Source organism: Aegilops tauschii, chromosome 4, assembly GCF_002575655.3.
Source record: "Aegilops tauschii subsp. strangulata cultivar AL8/78 chromosome 4, Aet v6.0, whole genome shotgun sequence".
Taxonomy (NCBI): Eukaryota; Viridiplantae; Streptophyta; class Magnoliopsida; order Poales; family Poaceae; genus Aegilops; species Aegilops tauschii.
In genome coordinates, this window is record NC_053038.3 from 19,580,136 (window position 1) to 19,605,926 (window position 25,791).

Consider the following 25,791-nt stretch of genomic DNA (forward strand, 5'->3'; position numbering starts at 1 on the left):
TACATTTAATATTCCTACAATATATGCAATCCTATAGTTTCGAAACGAGAGCTACTCCCTCCGTTTCTAAATATAAGACATTTTGGTAGTTTATAATTTGAACTACCAAAACAGCTTATATTTAGGAATGGAGGGAGTACAAAGCAGTTTTAAGTACGTCTTGACCTAGTTTCATCTGTTTCAGTTAAGAAATTAAACGACATGAAATCACTTCAACACTCTGGTAACATCCAGAATGGACAACCCTCGAACAAGATGGAACAAATGTTGACAGAATGAATACGACATCAACCATCAACGATCAAAATTGCTGTTAATTTACAACTCATTCGACCCAACTAACATCACTAGCCAAATATGTCACTTTACAACCTTGCCACGGCGATGTGGAGACATCCCAGCCTCGCACACATCACTCCACAATAAAATATACACACCTGATGCAAACCTTGCCCTTGGTACAAAAGCCCAGGGCATTTGTATGCTGCACAAACCCCAGCAACCCAAGCACAAAAAATGTGCGAATGGAACACAAGAAGAAAGGAAAAAAAGGTAAGCTTTGAATTCCATATGTAACACGACTGAGGTCATTCTGGTTAGCTATGATGTCAATACAGATTGTAACGCGAGCTGTTGCTGTGGCTGAAGAGTAGACCATGTCGAGGCAAGTACTGAAGGAGGCAGAGTGGTTTGGAGCTGCCTTAGCAGATTAACTATCTTGCTAGCAGTTTGTTCTGTTGCCAGATCCTTGCCGGCACACAAGATCTGCACTCAGCAAAAATATATATGGTGTTAAACAGATAGTGTTGAACGTTCTGAAGATATTGTGAGCCATATAGCCCTGTGATTGTATTATAGATAGAGCTCACATTATATTGAAAGTACATTTCAAAATGCAATGTTTCTGTCAAATTGACTGCATCAATTGTAGACTAGACAGACAAACACAAATTAGTCTCGAGCAATGAAGAATAATTTAGTGCTACTATAGAAGGACCGGTGATTCTAAAATAAGATAACAAAAAAGAAAAGCTAATTGCATGTAGGGTAACTGATGATCAGGCAGTTGAGACAGAGTAACAAATGGTTGCAAAAGAACATACTACTGATGACAGCATCGTGACCAAAAATTGTCAATGTACCACAGTAGGTACTCCCAGTTTCAGGGTTCAGCCTAGAGGTTGACAGGGTTAACCAGACACACTAGTTGGTACCACATTTGTCGATACTCTTGAGGTGTATTTATATGCCTATTAGGATTAACACGGATATGCAGTTTCAAAGTGCTGATTTCAAATCAATTTTCAGAACTCAAGACATAAGATGCATAGTATACAAATATAGAAGAAATCCTTTATGGCTCCAAAAATGCAGGTAGTAACATCTTTACCAGCAAATCAAACAAAATGGAAAAGTTACATTGAGAATCAAGAAATAATATAAACAAAAATTAATACCTCTGCAAAAGTAGATACGATCTTTGGAAGATGTTGATTATTATGGCCCAAAAGCTCACTGTCGGACCTGTTAGTCGTGCCAACAAAGTTAGCAAGAGAGAAACATAATCATGCTACTAACTAAATGGAGGTTGGCATTTCTATTCCACATCATGACTTGGCAAAACTGTAAAATCCCAGTGGAAATATTTTTTGGCTATTGCTTACTTCTCAAGCATTGCACACATCTGTTCATGGACAATCTTGGCCTCAACTAGGTCATTTTTCAATGGCAAACAACTTAACCAAGCAGGAATGACCTGTTAAAATAAAAAAAGGTGTTGCATGTCAGAAGCACTGGTTAAGGAATTGATTTAGTAAAAAAGGTACCCCCTCTGTCTCAAAAGTACTCATCATTTGACAGGTAATATACCATCATTTGATACTTGGGGCAAGAGGACATAGTGAAGTGTCATTGAATTCCTAAAGATCCAATGAGCAATTGATGAAAGAACTACTATCTTCCTTTCTTCCTTTTTAAACTACATAATGACATCTTAGTATTGTTGGCCTGTTGGGTTCAGATGTACTCCCTCTGTCTCAAAATATAAGACTTTTTTGACATTGTGATAGTGTCAAAAAAGTCCTATATTTTGAGACACAGGTAGCATATCTTAGTTCAAATCCCCTTCAGTGGCAGCATATTACAACAAAGTAGATCTTTAGCTTACAACAGAAATAGTGGTGTCGTAGGCAATGTGTTCACTATTGAGAATTACGAATTCTCACACTAATTCAAAGAAAAAGGGAAAATATCCATGTATAACCTGCCTGGAAAACTGGTTGAATACTGGTGTACATTAACTGGTTGAATACTGTAAGGCCGAAAGGAGTACAAGTTCAATATTAGGTATGATTGCATAGTCTAATTTCATCGTACAATTAGACATGTATTGTTAGTTAAAACAAATTAATGTTCACACATAACTTGAAGGTTTCGGCTAAATGTTTGCACACAGTAAACCCTCTGAGCCTTGAGGTGATGTTATCTGCTTTGAGTAACAAATACAGCTATTTTTTATCTTAAGGAAAATGATGTTGTACCTTGACAACGTTTATTATCGAATTGATGTCAAACATGAATACCCATTCCCAAGCCCTTTCTGGATTCTCAAGGACACAAATGCAGGAGTTTAAAGTAAATACTTCTACATTTAATCACCACACATTCCAAGCATGCATGCCAGGTTGTGTGCAATATAAGAGTAAGGATACAAAGGCATATGGCTCACAAGATACCTGAGATGCATCAATGCTATCACGATGAAATTGACATATCTTTCCAAGAGCGGAAACAGAATTGTCATATGCCATCGCATTATCCAAATCCAATGCATTAGGATGTTTGATTACATTGTATAATCTGGACAGTGCCTCTGCATAAAAAAGATATCAACGTCAACAACAACTGCAACAATGAAATAGCCTGATTCATAATGAGTAAAACACATACCCCCAGTATGAGGCCTAAATGAAGAACCACCAAACTCAGCACAGATGCCAATACCATAAACTGCAGCCTGCAAACAACAGGTTAAAAATGAACCCATGGGCTTCTAAAGAAAACTTCTTGAGAAAATATGCAATATGATCACACATTAAACCTTGTAACTGAAGAAAGATTCAGACCTGTCTAACGTCTGGGTTTTCACTTGCGCAGGCTTCTAACAGAGAAGGAAGATATGTGTCATAATACCTGAGAAGTGAGAACCAGATAACAAAAAAACTTTGCTTCATGAGAAAAGGTTTTACGAACAATATCTAGGACAAAAGAGTAGGAGGATCATAAAGCTGTTACCTAACTGCTGCTTCTCGACAGTGTTCTGCAACATCATCAAAAATGCAAATGGTGACTCTTCTTTCTTCTGATGTCTTGTCCTTGCCCTAATAATTGATCAAATCAAACATGATAAACTTATGAGGTCCATCTAAATAATGCATTGTGTTAGGAGAGTATAATGTTTGCAATGAGATGTTTAGCGGTTATCACGGATCATCAGATCACCAAAAAAACAGAACATATATACATTCACATCGAAGCTTCCTTTCGGAAACATCTAAAGAAAGGATTGCAAATGAGAAACATTCAACTACGCAAGCAGTTCGTTCTATGAACATACTATCTGAAAATGACCAAAGGGGTAACGAAGCATGATTTAAGATTTGGCATCAGCAAAGTTAAAGAATAATTTGTTGTGTAAAGATCAGTTTTCAGAGCTACTCTTATAGGCTAATAAAATATAGCCCCCACAACCAATGGTTAATCATTGTACTACCAGCATAGGTGTCAAATAGACAGAGTTCATCAAAGAAAAAAGGGAATAGGTTAGTGAAACATAGCTTCAAGATCTCATGGTTAATCGTTTCACGTACCAACATAGGTGTCAAGTAGACAGAGAGTTCATCAAAGAATGGAAGGAAGTAAGTCTTAAAAGTTTTGACCAGAGTGCCCAAACAATCGCCAACCTGCAAAATCACAAATGGTAAGCTTGTCTAAATTACTGGTAATGGAGCTTAGCAATTAGCATTAGCACTAGCCGCTGTTTACATTAGCGAAAAGTACAAAACAATCATGCAAGCAACTTTTATTGCTTAATTACATGAATAAGGTAATTAATTAGGTATCTAAGTCGATTTTAGTACACATACTGGCCACTTGTCTATATTACCACATGTATCAAAAATATAAGTACTGGTATGCTGCTTCGTCCAAAAGTTGCAGTCTAGCACTTCGTAAGCTTACTTGATCAAAGATTTCATCCTCCTGTTCATTTTCTTCCCTCAGTAGCTCGTCTTCTTCTGAATCAAAATCTTCAGCGTTCGCCCTCTCTGTTCGTTCTGTCCTCCTATTAGAGCTTGCTGTTATTACTTCTTTGATTCCCTCCACTATATATCTAACCTGGCCTTCATCGAGAAGTGTTCCTGACATCTGAACGAAGGTGATGAATTACAGATTATTACTACTTTTTATATTAAGAAACAGATTATTACTATCTATCAATGATCTACACCAAACCAAGTGCAGGAATAAGCACACAACTGAAAAGGCACAGATGATTGTGAGTTGATGACATGTACTAGCAGATGAAGACTGTCACACCTTATCTTAAGAAACAGATTATTACTATCTATCAATGATCTACACCAAACCAAGTGCAGGAATAAGCACACAACTGAAAAGGCACAGATGATTGTGAGTTGATGACATGTACTAGCAGATGAAGACTGTCACACTTTATTGATAGGTAGGATAAGTTGAATGGTAGAGAGTATTTTCACTAAATATTTAGGCAGAAGAGCTAATCAACACAGCACTAGGGACATAATCCTGTTAATTTTATAGCCAAAATTATACAGCACAGACTACAGAGTAGGTGACTCTTAAAAATCACCCAAACCCAGGTGGAAATACTAACCACACACCTTACACCACCCAATACATCACAGTTTAAACCAATGCTGATCCATTGAGGTCCACACGGTAGAACACTAGTCCCGCATATACTTTAGCATAGTAAGACCAACGAGTCTAGTAAAGTTATGACAAAATAAGGAGATAGCTGTGCACAAAGTCAAAATACTGAGGCTTCTGAAGAGAACATAACTTTTTCAGTGTAATGCCACAAATATGCAGTACCTGAATTGACTCGTTCAATGACTCCAGTATGCTTGCACAAATTTGTGTCTCAGGTTCCTACAGAGTTACAGTAACAGGCTTAGACCAAAGAATAATAACTAACTGAATGAGCACTAAGTGGAATGAAGAAACATCTTAGAAGCTGCACTTACTTTATGCATAGCCTCTACAAGAGCTGGAACTATGTAATCAGATAGTTGCTTAAGATAAGAATTATCCCGGCCTTGAGCTTGGCCTTTTTCTACTGCCAACTTTGCTGAACGTAGAAGCTCAGGCATCGCTGGGAAGATTGCATTATGCATACAACTTGAGAACATGTAAAATACAAGAAAGAAATATAACAAAATTGAAGATCCCTAACCTGAAACAGCTGCCTTCCTAACTTCGTCATGAAAATAGAATTTGAGGAGAGGTACCAGAGTAGTTGCAACCTGTACAAATCCAGATTCAGTTGCAATTCCTTGTGCGCACACACAACAAGAAAGTGGGACAAACAGGAAGGATGAATTTTGAAAGAAGAAAAAATGATAACATGACCTGATCAATCCATGGAAAAAAACCTTCCTTGAGCTCATCAGCATAGCAACACAGCATACTACATGCTGTTGCTTTCTCCTCCAGAAGACTGGTCCTGATGCCAATCCTCTTATCTCCCAGGGTAATAGTCTCAACACTGCATTTATTTAGTACAGGCCGTAAGGAACTTTTAGCCTATATAGGTGGTAAGCACAAACCTCTCTGTTAATAGTCTCGGCACTGCTACAATGAAAGGTGGGTTGAGCTAAATAGAATACAAGTTAATTCTTAGTTCGTCCTGTATGGACTAACACATAAATTCAAAAAAACAAGCCAAAGTATCACCAACATCATAATGCCAAATCATGCAGGAACTACTGAAAACATGCCTGCATGGCCAGATTCACCATTTTTATCATGTGACCGTGACCAGCGGATGAAAATTCAATACAGGTAAATAGAGATGGGGGTGGTTCAGGCCGTTGGCCCACTGAACCAACACTAAAATTGTGGTACCAGTGTACTCGGCAGACCCATATAAAACAAGGGTGACTGCAGCCATGATCTGATCAAACCTAGATCAATCGGAACCTGGACCTCATGTAGAGCACCCCCTTCCTCCTAGGGAGAAAAGCAAAGGCATCAAGCAACCTGAATGGCTGAAGCAACCATCCCGTCCCTTCCTCTCCACTGCCCACCAGTGGCGCCTTCCCCGTCCTCACCCACAAAACACTAATGCTCTCAACCACCACCACTGTTGCCGGGTGACAGTGGCAATGCCTCCACTCATTAGCGTGTTGGCAGCCACATAAGGACGACCCTAGGAACCTAACACTTCAGCACATTACCTATATAAGAGGATCAGACCAAAATGTGTCCCTAAATACTTTGAAAAGGTCATGTTGCACAGCAAAAAGAACCAAACTGCTCCGCCCACCTACACCCCCTATAAGAAAACAAGATATGACAAAATGTCAATGTAAACATGGAGGGGAGTCCTAAAACATACCCATCATCATCAGATTCACCATCCTCGCCTGCAGAAGTGATGCTCACATCTGGTTTAAGCTGAGCAGACTGAAGTAGAGGGGGCATAACAACACTCATGTACGGGAGGAACTCCTGACCAAGGCACTTACAAAGTCTTGCCCATGCCTACAAATGCATTTAGAATAAGCATAAGTTTTAGTTATCACAATTAGATTAAGTCAAGGTGAACACACAAGTGATCGTATAACTGCCAATCGTATTCTGATTTCCGACGTACTTGCAGCATGTAACTCGTTATTGGGTCATCAGCCTCCATGTGAGATCCTTGCAGTGACATCAAAACTTCCATAACCTAAGCAAAATGCATTCATGCTCAAAGGACCAACCAATGAATATTGAATTTTGCAGAATAAGTTGCAGATAACATATCTACAATCTAACCTGATACTTGACATGGAAAGTTTTACAGCATGAAATATATATGAACCAGAGCAACAAAAATATCATTACCTGCTTAGCGTCATCCCTAAATTTCTGTTTCCCAACAGCCATACCAACTAAACTTATGCATTCCATGGATTTGGCACGCAACATTCTGCTTGATTTATCAGTTGCATTCATGAGTATAGCCTTGAGATATGGCATGACTGCATCATAATACTTTTGGAAGTGTTCCTGATTCAATATGTTTGGCATGAATTAGCAATAGTATTGACCAGAAAACCTTCAACGGTATTTTCTGTTGTACCTGCGAAGAATCTGCAGCTGACGCTAAAGCGGTCAAAGCACCTTCTTGCACCATTTGGCTTCCAGACTATAAGCAAAACAAACAAATTTCCAAATATGTATCAAATATGCTCATGTATATACCGTAGCCTCTAGAAGTTTAAGGTTGGAAGCAAGATTTACCTGAAGCAACAGGAGAAGTTTGCCGACTATCACGTCCAAGTATGGAGTTAAAATTTCGGGTCTGCAATTTTCGCTGAAGTTCAGAATTGCAGAAGCTGCATGTGCCTGAACTCATCGGGAATATAAAATGCAAAACAAAGGTTAGAACATGCCTTGTTGATCACTTGATGGAGGAAACACGCATGACAAGTCAATCACTCAAGTACACATCCAAGAAAGCACAAGTTGCAAACACTAACAAAAATAAACAGTATAAGCTTTTCTGTGAGATGCAATCAGATGCTGTCATGCCAATGTCTTGAATAGCTTGTACACGTGTATGGTCATTGAACTAGCATCAACTCCAGCGTAAACAGGGTACATTGGATTATTGGAAGATGTTCATATACCCCTTGAAGCATATCTTGCAGAAACGTAAACACCTAAGACCAACAAACAAACAATCCAGACACCAACCTTCCAAGATTGGTACAAGTAGCACCCTTGGATGTTCTGCAGGCAGTCTATCTATGGTGTACAGGGATCTGGCACTATCCTAGATCTATTTTGTGCCAAACAGTTTTATTTAACCAAAGTTCTCCAAGCAAAATGTTTTGAATGTTGAATCTCTCTGGTGTCCACTTCCAAATTCATCTCTGTAGGAGATATTACGCATATGGCGGTTTGGAGATCCCTGCTCTTGAATTTCATTTGGGTTTACTTTTAAAAGAGTTGATGTACTAAACAGAACTAAAACATTACGACCTGCAACCACTCCTAGGTCATCATCATTTTGGTGCAGAACAATTTTTAACTGAAAGATTATCTACATAATTCATGTCTTCTATAAGCAGCAGCAAGGAATCAAAATACAAGCCAACGTCTCAGGAATTAAGAACGCATCATGTGATACGGATAAACTCAGCCAGTCTGAATTGCCTCCAAAGGCATGACAAGTGCAAACATCCATCAACCAGTATGTAGAAAAATCTTGGGAATAAACTGCAATACCCTACAAATAATTTGAACAATGCCCTAGCAAATACCAACTCTTGGCTTCATAGACAGGCTAAGAGTCCACTTTATGTTTTGACCTAAAACACATGTGCTGTCCAAAGTAGGCCTAATACTCCAAAGTGTAACACAACAAACTAGTAAAAAGTTATGATAAAATCTTCAATACAAATACTATGATGACGATACCCAACCTGTGCACTAATGCACATCAGCATATCCAAAGTCAGACACCACAAAACATCAGGTGTGCATCAGCAAAACATGACTGGTTACATAACTGCCAACAGTGCCCTAGTAGTAGACTTGGAATACCACACACTAGGGGGACAATATCTATCATTTAAATGAATTGTATGGTAATATAGCAAGCATGTGGGTTACATGATATGATGATAAACACTGCTTTAAGAAATTAGGATAGAAGAAAGAATATTGAAAGGGCAATGATGCAGATGACTTAGAATGCAAATGGTGAGCAATCACTTGCCTGTACGCGTGGGTTCTCGGAATCATCCATGGCTGAAGCCAACGCAGGGAGTACAACATGGTGCAACTTGTTCTGCAACTCAGGCCCCAAGTCCGTCGAAAGCTGCCCTACTGCGTTGATTGCTGCCCACCTCACCCGAGGGTGGGGATCATTGAAAGAATTGAGCACCATCCCAACTACCTGATCAAGATTCTTAGTCATCACCTTAGCACAGCCTTCTGCAATCTGTGATATCGTCATGAGTGCCGCATGCCGTCTCTTCCACTCTTCAGCACCGATATACGATGGGAGCAACTCAGCAGCCACGGGCAAGATGGTGTTGCCACCGACAGCAATTGCAAGCCGGTCAAGACACTCCTGTGCAAAAACAAAGCTTCCGGTTTCCCCAGCGTCCTCCTCCTCAGACACTGCGGCGTACCATGCCGGCTCATCCTGGACATCAAGCAGCATGGTCATGACCACCGCAAAGAGCCTGCCAACGTACCGGGGCAGCCTCCTCATCATCCCAGGCGCACGCTCCCTCGCCTCGGCAAGGGTAACAACGAACTCGACAGCAAGATGGCGTGTGCCATCCTCCAATCCAGGGGCCTCAGCAATCTGCAGCATGGAGGCGACGACGTCGGGCAGCTGGCGGCGGAGGAAGCGTGGTTCCAGGCCAGCGAGCTCAATCATCATCTCAAGCGCCTCCTGCGCGGAGCCCTCGTTGCCGCAGTTGAGCGACTCGGCCAGGGCGCGCATCATGGCGGGGAGGAGGTCCTGGAACCGGTCGCGGTCGGCGGCGGAGGGGAGGGACTGGATGACGCTGATGGCGGCGTTGAGGCCGGCGACGCGGACGTCGGTGGAGGAGGGGTGCGAGAGCGCGGCGAGGAGGAGCGCGTGGAGGTCGGGGAAGCCGGCGGCGAGGTGGGAGGCGAGCCTGGCGAGGGTGTTGAGCGCCGACTCCTGCAGCGCGGGGGGCGAGGAGGCGGAGGCGACGGATTTGTAGAGGAAGGTAAGGAGATCGGGCCAGGAGCCGGAGGGCAGCAGGTAGGTGGCGAGCTCGGCGACGGCGTCGGAGAGCTTCTTCGAGATGGACCTGGAGAGGCCGGGCGACGAGGCCGCGGAGAGGAGCAGCGCGCGGAGCGAGGACTGCGTGGCCGGGGCGAGCGCCGGGTAGACGAAGGCCTGGGAGCCCGGGGAGATGAGGCGGCGGAGGAGCACGGCGGCCATGGGCGCCGCGGGGTGCGTCGGGGAGAGCAGCAGGTGGGCCAGGCGCAGCGCGAGCGGGTCCGGGTGGGACGCCCGCAGCGCGTGGAACGTCCGCTCCGCCCGCGACCGCGCCTCGTTGGCCGGCGACGCCAGGTCCCCCAGCAGCGCCGTCAGCGGCGCCGGGTCCGCGCCCAGCACCGCCGCCGCGTCCTGCCCCTCCGCCGCCTGCGGATCCATCGGCTCCGGCGGCGCGGCGCGGGGAGAGGGGGGGAGGGGAGGGGAAAGTGGTGGGCGCTGGCGGTGGAATTCGGCGGGATATTTTTGGGTTTTGGGGGGGAACGGCGCGGCGACGGCGGGGGCGGAGTCGGGGGGCAGGGCGTACGGTATTCGGTATGCTATGGGGGATCGGGGGAAGTGGAGTCGTGCGGGCCGTGGACAGGCACTGGACGCGGGGCCCGGGGGGGTTATGAGGGGTGGTGGCCCGCGGCATGGTTATCAAAAACCAGAGCGGCGCACGCCACAGCTCACCATTGTTGTTGCTAATTATGCCATCATCTATTAGACCCTGCTTTCCCTTCTTTCTGGTTGCTTTTCGGTTCCTCGTCCATGTTTCCTAGAAATCCATCAGATTCCTCTCTTTTTGAGTTTTTCTTCTCTTTTTGTTGTTTCTTTCCCAAAAAAAAATAATCATCTAAGGCGGTGTAGGGCTCTGGATGTCATCGGCGGTTAACCGATGTGGGTTGGCAGGCGCTCGTGTCTGGAGGCGAGAGTGCGGTGGAGGACAAGAAAGAAGGGGGTGGCAGGCCTAGTTGGAGATGTTTGTCGTGATGTGTTGCGGATGGGGTGAGGAGACGGCGAGCACGGCAACATGTGTCGTTGGGACGTGGGGTGTGGTTGTTTGTGGCTTCCAGAGAAGAAGCGAGGGGGGTCCGCTTCTTGTGTGCGAGAAGGGAAGAGTTGATTTGTTGCTCGTGTGTGTAGGTGGAGGAAAGGTGTCCACGTCGGTCGGTGAAGAGGAAGACAACTCGTTGTTCCAACAACAAGCAGAGTCCGTTCGTGAGTGTTGCTACTGGAGAATATGCATAGGCAAAGGTATCCCGGCCCGGCTCATTGTTTCCATTGGAAGGAAACAAATGTTGTTGAGCGTAGTAGGGAGCAGATTTGCTTGTTCTCTTGCTTGAGAAGTGCATTACTGGTATACTAAACGATTGGGGGAGGGTTGATGATTCAACAAGTTCTAGAAAAAATGGTTTAACTTCTCCGCTGCAAATTCGGGTGATGCACCATCTTCAACCAATGAAGTCATCCCTTTGTATCAAGCCCGTATAGGTAATACAGTTGATGCCCAATGATATCAAGTTGGAGGGTGTCAATAATTACTTAAGCTGGTGAGGGAGGGCATTGTTGATTTTGGAGAAAAAAAGCACTTGAGAACTTTGTCAAGCAAGAACCGATAGAGTCATTGGATAAGACAAGTTCCGAGAGATGGACATAGAGTACTGCTAACTAATCAATGGCGTCATGGTTGTTGAATTCTTTATCACTTACCATTATTGCAACTGTCGAGGTCATCACAAGTTAAGCTAAATCGTGGGAAACCTTATTGAAATTGTAAGCGTGAGAAGTGAATTGTGATGCTGAAACCAATGAGGGTGTTGGTGATCTGAAACAGGGGTGTGATAGAGTATGTTACTGAGACATGGTCTTTTGTGGGGGGGTGATCTAGATCATTATGCTATTCTCCATCTTTTATTTTGTTGGATGCATATCCAGTGTGAAAAAAAAGATTGAGAACGTGTGTGTGTGGGGGGGGGGGGGGGTACGGTTCCTTCAGGGCCCGGCCCTGAGTTTCGGGGTTGGTTTGCTACTATGCCCCACCAACATGTTCTTGCTACTTTGGAGGAAGAAGTAGCAACAACTGTGCAAGAGGTCAAATTGAAGGTGATGGCAAGCAATACAGTAACTATGTCTCTCCTTCATTCATGTTGATAGGGGAAATGAGACCAAATATTGCTTCAACTACGCTAAGATGGGACACTCGGGTCGTGAATGGCGTGTTACATGCAAGAAAAACATGGATGAGGGGTGATCGAGATGTGCCATGGGAAGGCAGAGGACATTGATATAAGTTTGGTGAAGTATCAAAATGTCGACTAGACCGGGTAAATAGGCGACTGCAATTTTAAACTTACATCGTTGATTTTAGGGATTGTAAACTGTAAGTTCACTAAATGAAACTACATGAAATCAACCTACATGGCAAAGGTAATATTACCTAGCTAGCGGGACCAAACAAGACAAGCAAGCTAATGTTAAAACTAAGAATAGAGAAATAAACCAAAAAGAAAAAGTACTGATAGAGGCAATATGCCCTGTCGCATGAGCTGTGAAGTCCAGAGAGCCAAACCAAAAGCTCTAGCCCTGAATTAAATTGACGAAGAGTAGACCGTAAGGCATCCTAACCATACTTCTGACATGCGCATACCTGACATGCCATTTGTAAGGCCTAGAAACCTTCTTACCTTCTAGTGCATATCGGATATTATAAATTGCCTCAACATCCAGTTGACTAAACAAGCATCGAGTTTTTCAACATCCCACGGCCAAGTGCTATGTCAATGTACACATGGGGGCATCTATCATGGCCTGAGAAATACCCCTTCCACTCCAGAATCACCTCTTGATTCCCTCTATCTAACCCAGAGTTTCTCTCTCCCATCTTGTGCAGTGAGTGCACGGGTGGCGCCTAGAGCACGTCCCTGACAACACCATCGCCGCTCATGCGGCCAACGACCTCGTTGAGCCCGAAGACCATGCCTGGTAGCTCCACAATGAAGTTTAGAGCCTCCCAAAGGAAGGGATCAAACCTAGGTGCCCTCACCTTCTTCCTCCCCTCCGGTGACCACTACCGCTCGATCTCCGGCCATAGCGAGCCCCTTTGACGATGACCTCCTCCTAAAGCTTGGACATACTCTACTAACGGTCTCCATTTCGTCCGTTTGAAGCATCTTGTCTCGGAGTCGCCCTCACCGCGATGCCCCGCTCCAGCAGTCGCCTCTGCCTCCCATGCATTCGCTTCCAAACTCCTACGCCAGCCTAGGCAGCCCTGGCATGCTCAAGGTGAGCCAACGGTTCTTTCGTGCCTCTCCCTTCCTTCCATCTCTCCCTCTGTCGCTCTCCTGCCACACCGTCGACCACGGCCGCTATCAACACAAGTCTTGTTAATTCCCTATAAGCCCCATCTTTATTCAACACACGTAAGTCAATCTAAAATAACATTGGACCGATCACTTTTTTTAAGTTGTCAAGCCGACGTGGCAACCCTTACCATTCAAAACCTTACATTGTGTGGCAAGTCGATGACTGTGACATGCACTTTTCTCTTGTACTTCCTCTCTTTCTAAATATAAGACTTATTAGAGATTTCGATACGGGTTACATACGTGTGTATGTAGACATATTTTATAGTGTAGATTCACTCATTTTGCTTCGTATATAGTCCGCATTGAAATTTCTAAAAAGGCTTATATTTAGGAACGGAGGGATGCTAACAACATCATGGTGACCACAGGTACCAACTTCCTCTCCTCTTCATCACTTCATGTCAGGAGGTAGCCGGACCTGTTGTTTTTTTTTGCGGGGTAAATGAGGGCTTTATTCAAAAGAAAGTGCTCCGGCACTGTCAGCCATGAGACTGGTGATCAGTAAGCCCGGAGGATTATTCATCCAACACTCCGTCACCTCCGACATGCAAGCAAGTTTTGCACACAGGTGGGCGGGGATATTGGCATGTCTCTTTACATGACAAATAGTAAAAAAGGAAAAAGAAGCAGCTAAACCCTCAATATCAAGTAGCACAGGCGCTATCAGCAAGCGCGAAGAACAGCGCGAGTTCCAAAGATCGACGACCTCCAAGCTGTCGGTCTCCATCTCCACCCGCACAAAGCCACGTAGCTGAGCAAAAACCACACCCTCGCGGAGAGCAAGAGCCTCCGCAACAAGTGGATCCGTAGTGCCCTGGACAGGTTTACACCAAGCACTCAAGAAAGTATTAGAAGATCTGGCGACACCTCCTAGTCCGCACATTCTTGCCTCCATGGAAATCTCAGCATCAATATTGATCTTTATACAATCGTCCTCAGGTGGTCTCCAACCATGGCCCGGTAAGATCCTTGCATGTTGTTGGGGTAGTTCTAGCAGCGACAAGGCCTCTCTTGTCATCTTCATAGAGTAAACAGGATCCAAGCTTGCCTTATCATGTGTGATGTTATTCCTGGACGTCCAAATCGCCCACATGACAGTGATAACTTTTGCTTGATCCACTTCGTCAAACCTAGGGTCACACAAAATATCCCTCGACCAAGTTTCTGTATGGAGCTCTGGAAGCTTGACAGATAAAATTTCCTGCGCCTCCTTCCAAAAGAGCTTGCATGAGTGCATTTAATCAATGCATGATACATGTCCTCGTCTGCATCAAGGAAGACTTTGCACCGTGCCAAATCAGCAATGTGTCGATGTTTCAAGGTGCACTCAGTAGGAAGAATTCCCCTTAGCACTTGCCACAAAAACACTCTCACCTTTGGCACAACTTTTAGCTTCCAAAGTCTTGTCCATAACTGTTTTTGCTTCTCTGAAGATTCCGTGACCATCCCTTCCCTTAGAGCGGAATGCTCGTTCCAGGTCATGAGAGAACGGTACGCTGATTTCACAGTGTAGTTGCCCGACTTTTCTGTAGTCCATGCCCAAGAATCATCTCCTCCTACAGCCCTCAACGGGATATTGAGAATAGCATCAGCTTCGGGGGCGATGAAATGGTGCCTCACCATATCAACCTTCCATAAACCTCGGTCTCCGTCAATCAACTCAAACACACCAGTAATGTTAATGTTGCCGACGTGAGTAGTTGGCCGCAAGGAGATTAGGCCCGGAACCCAACTATCATTCCAAATGGACACCGAGGTGCCATCTCCAATTTGCTTTACTAGGCCGGCTCCCAATGCTTGTTTTCCCGCACATATTGCTCGACATGTGGCCGAGGCGCACTTTGGGAAAGTCGTTGCCATGAATTCACTTTGCCGGAAATACTTTCCCTTAAGAACGCGAGCATAGAGAGAGTCCGGGTTCGTAATCAGATTCCATCCATGTTTTCCGAGCAGCGCTATGTTGAACAGTTTCAGATTACGAAAGCCCATCCCTCCAGCAACCTTGGGTTCAGCAAGTGAAGGCTGATCAATTCAGTGAAGCGATCTGTGATCGATTGAGCTACTCCACCAGTATCTAGCCATTACTGAAGAAAGGCCTTTGCAGGCCTTCTTAGTGAGTTTGAAGCAACTCATGGAGTGTGTTGGTATTGCTTGGGCCACGGCCTTCAACCTGACCTCTCTACCAGCACATGAAATGAGGCATTCCGTTCCTCCTTGTAGTTTGCTTCTAATCCTTTCTCTGAGATATTCGAATGTGCCACTAGTGATGCGGCCAACGGCAGTTGGGAGTCCCAGATATTGTTCATTGAATGCTTCAACCGAGATGTTCAGGACTGCCTTCAGCATCTGGCGCACTGGTTCGGTCGTGTTAGGACTGAAATAGACCGAGCTCTTGTCCCTATTAACACACCGACCGGAGCAGTCACCACAGATTTGTAGCACCTCATTCAACCTGAGTGCACTAGCTGCCTTTGCATTCATAAAAATGAGACTATCATCCGCAAAGAGTAGGTGGTTTACCCAAGGCGATTGATAGCTAACTCGAATACCTCTGTCGATATTGACCCCTCCATAAAAGTTCAACAAAGAAGTGAAACCTTCTGCACACAGGAGGAACAAATACGGTGAAACGGGGTCCCCTTGACGAAAACCTCTCGAGGGTGTAAAATATGGTAGCAACTCCCCGTTCACACGAACAGTAAATCTAACAGACGTGACACACTTCATGATCAGTCTGACAAATTGTGAGCTGAAACCCAATCGCAACATGATAGCCTCCAGATAATGCCATTCTACTCGGTCATATGCTTTCATCATGTCAAGTTTCACTGCACAAACAATGTTCTTCCCTTTCTTCCTTCGTTTCATTGCATGGACACTTTCATACGCAATGAGCACATTGTCTGTTATCAGGCGCCCAGGGACAAACGCGCTTTGTTCTTCACTTATGATCTCACCCATAAAAACCCTCATTCTATTGGTAATGCATTTTGAGGCAATCTTGTACAACACAGAACATGAGGATATGGGATGATACTGAGCAATTCGATGTGGGTGTCGTACCTTTGGTATCAAGGTGATAGACGTGTCATTCATCCCCTCGGGTAGAACACCCCCATTCAAAAAATCCAAAACGGCCGGAACTATATCATCTTTCAGCATAGCCCAATGTCTCTGAAAAACCCCGCCGTGAAACCATCCACCCCCGGTGCTTTTGACGGAGCCATCTGAAAAAGCACCGTCCTGACTTCCTCGGCTGTATAAGGCATATACAGCCGATCATTCATTTGTTCAGTCACCCTGGGAGGAACGTAGTTGAGGAGATCATCCATCGGCCGGAAACCCTGAGTGGTATATAAGGCTTGATAAAACTCTTGGACTTCTGCATGATTCTCCTCAGGCGTTTGACATATACGCCCATCTGCCCTTTCCAATCTATATCAAGAACAATGAAATCTACGGGCACATAATTCCTATTTGCAACAATAAGAACACCATTGATGATTCCCATAGGTTTCTTAATGGTGGAATCCGCAAGGTGCAAGTTTAAAGAACAATCATCAAATTCAAGGAAACCTAACACATCACTCAAAGTTTTCGGAATCGTGGAAACACTAGCACCCAAATCACACAAAGCATAGCATTCATGATATTTAATTTTAATTTTAATAGTAGGTTCCCACTCATCATAAAGCTTTCTAGGGATAGAGACTTCCAATTCAAGTTTTCTTCATAAGATTGCATTAAAGTATCAACGATATGTTAGTAAAAGCTTTATTTTGACTATAAGCATGAGGAGAATTTAGCACGGATTGCAACAAGGAAATATAATCTATTAAAGGACAATTATCATAATTAAATTCCTTGAAATTCAAAATAGTGGGTTCATTGCTATGTAAAGTTTTGACCTCTTCAATCCCACTTTTACTAATTTTTGCATCAAGATCTAAAAACTCCGAATCATTGGGACGCCTTTTAACTAAAGTTGACTCATCTCCAGTCCCATCATTATCAAGATTCATATTGCAAAACAAAGATTTAATAGGAGACACATCAATCACTTTTAGATCTTCATCCTCATTATCATGAAAATTAGAAGAACACGCTTTCACAAAGCAATCCTTTTTAGCACGCATCGTAGCGGTTCTTTCTTTGCACTCATCAATGGAAATTATCATGGCTTTGAGAGACTCATTGATATCATGCTTTGGTGGAATAAATCTAAGTTTCAAAGAATCAACGTCAAGGGAAATTCTATCCACGTTACTAGCCAACTCATCAATCTTAGGCAATTTTTCTTCAAGCAAAGCATTGAAATTCTTTTGCGAAATCATAAATTCTTTAACACTAGTCTCAAAATCAGAGGGCAACTTATTAAAATTTCCATAAGAGTTGTTGTAGGAATTACCATAATTATTAGAGGAATTACTAGGGAACGGCCTAGGATTAAAGTTTCCTCTATACGCGTTGTTACCAAAATTGTTCCTACCAACAAAACTCACATCCATAGATTCATTATTATTCTCAATCAAAGTAGACAAAGGCATATCATTAGGATCAGAAGAAACACTCTTATTAGCAAACAATTTCATGAGTTCATCCATCTTTCCACTCAAAACATTAATCTCTTCTATCGCATGAACCTTTTTACTAGTAGATCTTTCGGTGTGCCATTGAGAATAATTAACCATGATATTATCTAGGAGTTTAGTAGCTTCTCCTAAAGTAATTTCCATAAAAGTGCCTCCCGCGGCCGAATCTAAAAGATTTCTAGAAGCAAAATTCAATCCGGCATAAAAAGTTTGTATAATCATCCATAGATTCAAACCATGAGTAGGGAAATTACGTATCATTAATTTCATTCTCTCCCAAGCTTGTGCAACATGTTCATGATCAAGTTGCTTAAAATTCATAATATCGTTTCTAAGAGAGATGATCTTAGCGGGAGAAAAATACTTAGAGATAAAAACATCTTTGCACTTATTCCAAGAGTCAATACTATTTTTAGGCAAAGACGAGAACCAAGTTTTAGCACGATCTCTAAGAGAAAACGGAAATAGCTTCAATTTAACAATATCATTATCCACATCCTTTTTCTTTTGCATATCACACAAATCAACAAAGTTGTTTAGATGTGTAGCAGCATCTTCACTAGGAAGGCCAGAGAATTGATCTTTCATGACAAGATTCAGCAAGGCAGCATCAATTTCACAAGATTCAGCATCGGTAATAGGAGCAATCGGAGTGCTAAGAAAATCATTGTTGTTGGTATTGGAAAAGTCACACAATTTAGTATTATCTTGAGCCATCATGACAAACAAGCAATCCAACACACAAGCACACAAGAAGCAAGCGAAAAAGAGGTGAACGAAGAAGGGGCGAATAAAACGGCAAGGGTGAAGTGGGGGAGAGAAAACGAGAGGCAAATGGCAAATAATGTAATGCGAGGGATAAGAGTTTGTGATGGGTACTTGGTATGTCTTGACTTGTGCGTAGACTCCCCGGCAACGGCGCCTGAAATCCTTCTTGCTACCTCTTGAGCACCGCGTTGGTTTTTCCCTTGAAGAGGAAAGGGTGATGCAGCAAAGTAGCGTAAGTATTTCCTCAGTTTTTGAGAACCAAGGTATCAATCAAGTAGGAGACCACACACAAGTGGCCTCGTACCTACACAAACAAATAAGAACCTTGCAACCAACGCGATAAAGGGGTTGCCAATCCCCTCACGGCCACTTGCAAAAGTGAGATCTGATAGAGATAATAAGATAAATATTTTTGTTATTTTATGATATAAGTTAAAAGTAAAGAATGCAAAATAAACAGCGACAGAAATAGCTAGTTGCGGGAAATTAATATAATGGAAAATAGACCCGGGGGCCATAGGTTTCACTAGTGGTTTCTCTCAAGATAGCATAAGTATTACGGTGGGTGAACAAATTACTGTCGAGCAATTGATAGAAAAGTGCATAATTATGAGAATATCAAGGCATGATCATGTATATAGGCATCACGTCCGCGACAAGTAGACCGAAATGATTCTGCATCTACTACTATTGCTCCACACATCGGCCGCTATCCAGCATGCATCTAGAGTATTAAGTTCATAAGAACAGAGTAACGCATTAGGCAAGATGACATGATGTAGAGGGATAAACTCAAGCAATATGATATAAACCCCATCTTTTTATCCTCGATGGCAACAATACAATACGTGTCGTTTCCCCTTCTGTCACTGGGATCGAGCAACGCAAGATTGAACCCAAAGCTAAGCACTTCTCTGTGAGCAAGATTGAACCCGGATAATTAGGCTACAGTAATCCCACATTAATGATGCCACGTCACTTCGATTACTGTTGCAAATCTTACGTTAGTTCAAAACCGAATCAAATTTCAAATTCAAAATCAAGTCAATCAATTAAGGTTTTCAAATTCTCAAAACTAAAATGTTCTTATTGTGACAATTAAATCATCGATAGTATTGGTGGAGAAACCCCAGGCCGGCCCATCCCCTGCCTACTAACTCATAACCCCCTCACCCGTATACCTAGCTCAACCACCCCCCCACGATCCCCCCACTCTCCCTCGTCTGCCCCCGACCTCTCGATCCCGATCTGGATCGGGAAGGGGGGGATCGAACCCCGCTCCGCCCCCGACGCCCTTCGCCGTCCACCGCCGCCCAGAGCGCTGCCTCGACCACGCCGCCCGGAGCGCTGCCTCGACCACGCCGCCCCGCCTCTGACGCCGCTGGACCACATCGCCGACGCTAGAGCGCCACCCCCACCCGGACCTCGTCGTTGTCCTCCCCTGCGTCGCGACGTCTCCGGCTTCCTCCCCGCGCTCCATTGCCCTTTCCCTACGGCCCCTGTGAGCCTCAGCCTCCTCCTCTCCTCCTTTTGTCTCGCGCACGCGCTCACGGCCGCGGCGTCGTCCCCCACGCGCGCACACGCCGTTCCACACGCGCACGCCGCCCGCGCACCACGTCCCCTCCCCGCGCCCGCTCGCGCTCCGCCGCGACGTCCACGGCCTCCGCCCGCACCTCGCGCCTTGACCGCGCCCCGCCATGCCTACGATGCCCGCCTCCGCGTGCCTTTGCATCCAGCCACGCCCGCGCCTCGCCACTGCTTGCCGTGGCTCGCTCGCCGTCGCCCGCCTCTGCCACTAGCTCAGGCACCGCCGCCCCGTCACCGTCCCTGACCTCGCCCCGTCCACCGTCCCTGGCCTCGCCCCCCCACTGGCCGGCGTTCTGGCTGCCGGTGCCCACGCCGCGGGCTGCGTCCGGGGCCAGCCCCGTTCGGCCTCAGGCACGGGCACCACGCCCGCACCCAGCGCCCGCACACGCTATGGCCCCTGTGCCAATGACATGGGGGGCCCACGCCCCAGAACGTCAATAAAAAAAAGAATAAAAAAATTAATAAATAAAATTAATAAAATTAATTATTAATTAATTAAGTTAATTAATCCGGTTTAATTAATCTAATTAACTAGTTAGTTTAAATTAAACAGTAATTAGTTTAACTAATTCCTAATTAATCTAAACAGAGAATGACAGGTGGGTCCCACTGGACCCACATGTCAGTTTGACCAGTCAACACCTCTGTTGACTGTTGACATCATGCTGACATCATGATGACGTCAGCGTGCACTGTTCTGGATAATGTTGAATTAAATTAATTAAATAAATTCTAAAATGATTTAAAACTTTAGAAAATCATATAAAATAAACCGTAGCTCAGATGAAAATACTTTCTACATGAAAGTTGCTCAGAACGACGAGACGAATCCAAATACGTAGTCCGTTCGTCTGCCACACATCCCTAGCATAGCAAACACGCAACTTTCCCCCTCTGGTTCATTTGTCCGAAAACGCAAAACACCTGGAATACTTTCCCGGATGTTTCCCCACTTCGCGGGTATCACCTACTACTGCGTTAGGTCACCTCTTGCACCGCGTATTGCCATGCTACGCTTTGTGATGCTTTGATTGCTCTGTTATTTATTGTGTTCCCCCTCCGTTACTTCTTTCCGGTAGACCCTGAGACTGCCGGCGACCCCCAGTTCAACTACGGTGTTGACGATCCCTCCTTCATGCCAGAGCAACCAGGCAAGCCCCCCCTGATCACCAAATATCGCCTATTCTTCTCTATACTGCTTGCATTAGAGTAGTGCAGCATGTTACTGCTTTCCGTTAATCCTATCCTGATGCATAGCCTGTCATTGTTGCTACAGTTGTTAGCCTTACCTGCTATCCTACTGCTTAGTATAGGATGCTGGTGTTCCATCAGTGGCCCTACACTCTTGTCTGTCTGCCATGCTATACTACTGGGCCGTGATCACTTCGGGAGGTGATCACGGGTATATACTTATATACTATATACATGACACCTGTGGTGACTAAAGTCGGGTCGGCTCGTAGGAGTACCCGCAAGTGGATCTTTGTGGCGGAGCGACAGGGCAGGTTGAGACCACCTAGGCGAGAGGTGGGCCTGGCCCTGGACGGCGTCCGCGGTTACTTCAACATAACACGCTTAACGAGTTCTTGGTATTTGATCTGAGTCTGGCCATTTGGTCTATACGCACTAACCAGCTACGCGGGAACAGTTATGGGCACTCGACGTCGTGGTATCAGCCGAAGCTCTTCTTGACGTCAGCGACGGAGCGGCGCGCGCCGGATTGGACTGGAACGCCTACTAGGCTAGGTCTGCTTCCGGCCGCCCTCGCAACGTGCAGGTGTGCAATGGGCGATGGGCCCAGACCCCTGCGCGCATAGGATTTAGACCGGCGTGCTGACCTCTCGGTTGAGCCTAGGTGGGGCTGCGACGTGTTGATCTTACGAGGCCGGGCATGACCCAGAAAAGTGTGTCCGGCCAAATGGGATCGAGCGTGTTGGGTTATGTGGTGCACCCCTGCAGGGAAGTTTATCTATTCGAATAGCCGTGTCCCTCGGTAAAAGGACGACCCGGAGTTGTACCTTGACCTTATGACAACTAGAACCGAATACTTAATAAAACACACCCTTCCAAATGCCAGATACAACCCGGTGATCGCTCTCTAACAGGGCGACGAGGAGGGGATCGCCGGGTAGGATTATGCTATGCGATGCTACTTGGAGGACTTCAATCTACTCTCTTCTACATGCTGCAAGATGGAGATGGCCAGAAGCGTAGTCTTTGACAGGATTAGCTATCCCCCTCTTATTCTGGCATTCTGCAGTTCAGCCCACTGATATGCCCCTTTACACATATACCCATGCATATGTAGTGTAGCTCCTTGCTTGCGAGTACTTTGGATGAGTACTCACGGTTGCTTCTCTCCCTCTTTGCCCCCTTTCCTTTCTACCTGGTTGTCGCAACCAGATGTTGGAGTCCAGGAGCCAGACGCCACCGTCGACGACAACACCTACGGCACTGGAGGTGCCTACTACTACGTGCAGCCCGCTGACGACGACCAGGAGTAGTTAGGAGGATCCCAGGCAGGAGGCCTGCGCCTCGTTCGATCTGTATCCCAGTTTGTGCTAGCCTTCTTAAGGCAAACTTGTTTAACTTAAGTCTGTACTCAGATATTGTTGCTTCCGCTAACTCGTCTATGATCGAGCACTTGTATTCGAGCCCTTGAGGCCCCTGGCTTGTATTATGTTGCTTGTATGACTTATTTATGTTGTAGAGTTGTGTTGTGATATCTTCCCGTGAGTCCCTGATCTTGATCGTACACATTTGCGTGCATGATTAGTCTACGGTCAAATCGGGGGCGTCACATTCTCCCATTGCAAGAAAGATCAATCTAGTAGGATAATTTGAAGAGACTTGCAAAGATAACAAATCATACATAAAAGAATTCAGAGGAGATTCAAATATTGTTCATAGATAATCTTGATCATAAACCCACAATTCATCGGATCTCGACAAACACACCGCAAAAAGAGTTACATCGAATAGATCTCCAAGAAGACCGAGTAGAACTTTGTATTGAGATCCAAAGAGAGAGAAGAAGCCATCTAGCTAATAACTATGGACCCGGAGGTCAGAGGTAAACTACTCACACATCATCGGAGAGGCTATGGTGTTGATGTAGAAGCCCTCCGTGATTGATTCCCCCTCCGGCGGAGTGCCGGAAAAGGCCCCAAGATGGGATCTCACGGGTACAGAAGGTTGCGGCGGTGGAAATAGGGTTTCGTGGTGCTCCTGGATGTTTTCGGGGTTTATGAGTATATATAGGAGAAAGAAGTAGGTCGGTGGAGCTGCGAGGGGCCCACGAGGGTGGGGGGCACGCCCAGGGGGGCAGGCGCGCCTCCCTGCCTCATGGCCTCCTCGCTTCTTTCTTGACGTCCACTCCAAGTCCCCTTGATTGCGTTTGTTCCAAAAATCACTCTCTCGAAGGTTTCATTCCGTTTGGACTCCGTTTGATTTTTTTTTCTGCGAAATACCGAAATAGGCAAAAAAACAGCAATTTGCACTGGGCCTCCGGTTAGTAGGTTAGTCCCAAAAATAATATAAAAGTGCATAATAAAGCCCATTAAACATCCAAAACAGATAATATAATAGCATGGAACAATCAAAAATTATAGATACGTTGGAGACGTATCACCCTACTGCCGCTCATGCTGCTGAGCCTGGCCAGAGCGCACGGTACTAACGCGCCCATGGCGCGGTACTACCGCGTAGGGCGTGGATGTAAAAATTTACATTTGCCCCTACTACCGCACTAGCAGCAGCGCCTGGCCTGAGGCCACGGTACTACCGCTCCCAAGGTGCGGTACTACTGTGGGCACTTGCGGTACTACCGCGCCAGAGGCCGTACTACCGCAAGGGTTGCGGTACTACCGCTCCGAGGAGCAGTACTACCGCATGCCCCAGTTCAGCAACACTAGGAGACCTTCATTTTGCATAGGCAAGGAAAGACGGAGGATGCTCCCTCCACCATATTACACCTCGATAATACCGTTGCGGAGATTAGGCGAAGCCCTGCGTCGGTGGAACATCATCATCGTCACCACGCCGTCGTGCTGACGAAACTCTCCCTCAACACTCGGCTGGATCGGAGTTCGAGGGACGTCATCGAGCTGAACGTGTGTAGAACTCGGAGGTGCCGTACGTTCGGTGCTTGATCGGTCGGATCGTGAAGACGTATGACTACATCAACCGCGTTGTGATAACGCTTCCGCTGTCGGTCTACGAGGGTACGTGGACAACACTCTCCCCTCTCGTTGCTATGCATCACCATGATCTTGCGTGTGCGTAGGAATTTTTTTGAAATTACTACGTTCCCCAACAGTGGCATCAGAGCCTGGTTTATGCGTTGATGCTATGCACGAGTAGAACACAAGTGAGTTGTGGGCGATATAAGTCATACTGCTCACCAGCATGTCATACTTTGGTTCAGCGGTATTGTGAGATGAAGCGGCCCGGACCGACATTACGCGTACGCTTACGCGAGACTGGTTTCACCGTTGCGAGCACTCGTTGCTTAAAGGTGACCGGCGGGTGTCTGTCTCTCTCAGTTTAGTTGAACCGAGTGTGGCTACGCCCGGTCCTTGCGAAGGTTAAAACAGCACCAACTTGACAAACTATCGTTGTGGTTTTGATGCGTAGGTAAGAACGGTTCTTGCTAAGCCCGTAGCAGCCACATAAAATATGCAACAACAAAGTAGAGGACGTCTAACTTGTTTTTGCAGGGCATGTTGTGATGTGATATGGTCAAGACATGATGTGATATAATGTGTTGTATGAGATGATCATGTTTTGTAACCGAGTTATCGGCAACTGGCAGGAGCCATATGGTTGTCGCTTTATTGTATGAGATGCAATCGCCATGTAATAGTTTTACTTTATCACTAAGCGGTAGCGATAGTCGTAAAAGCAATAAGTTGGCGAGACGACAACGATGCTACGATGGAGATCAAGGTGTCGCGCCGGTGACGATGGTGATCATGACGGTGCTTCGGAGATGGAGATCACAAGCACGGTGCTTCGGAGATGGAGATCACAAGCACAAGATGATGATGGCCATATCATATCACTTATATTGATTGCATGTGATGTTAATCCTTTATGCATCTTATCTTGCTTTGTTTGACGGTAGCATTATAAGATGATCCTTCACTAAATTATCAAAGTATAAGTGTTCTCCCTGAGTATGCACCGTTGCGAAAGTTCTTCGTGCTGAGACACCACGTGATGATCGGGTGTGATAGGCTCTACGTTCAAATACAATGGGTGCAAAACAGTTGCACACGCGGAATACTCAGGTTAAACTTGACGAGCCTAGCATATAACAGATATGGCCTCGGAACACGGAGACCGAAAGGTCGAGCGTGAATCATATAGTAGATATGATCAACATAGTGATGTTCACCATTGAAACTACTCCATCTCACGT

At 45.2% G+C, this 25,791-nt stretch overlaps 1 protein-coding gene across 1 annotated transcript; it reads right to left on the reverse strand.

Annotated features, from left to right (window-relative positions):
• Positions 1-267: 267 nt before the first annotated feature.
• Positions 268-10,647, reverse strand: LOC109764544 (uncharacterized). The gene is made up of 19 exons (XM_020323344.4): positions 9,032-10,647; positions 7,549-7,653; positions 7,388-7,453; positions 7,150-7,314; positions 6,917-6,991; positions 6,659-6,804; positions 5,671-5,806; positions 5,495-5,564; positions 5,286-5,413; positions 5,134-5,190; positions 4,240-4,425; positions 3,870-3,962; positions 3,295-3,380; positions 3,126-3,192; positions 2,950-3,016; positions 2,736-2,872; positions 1,665-1,756; positions 1,458-1,524; positions 268-765 (listed from the first exon to the last, which is right to left on the reverse strand). The coding sequence occupies exons 1-19, from the start codon at positions 10,454-10,456 to the stop codon at positions 601-603; spliced, it is 3,333 nt and encodes a 1,110-aa protein (XP_020178933.1). The 5' UTR covers positions 10,457-10,647; the 3' UTR covers positions 268-600.
• Between the last annotated feature and the right edge of the window lie 15,144 nt (positions 10,648-25,791).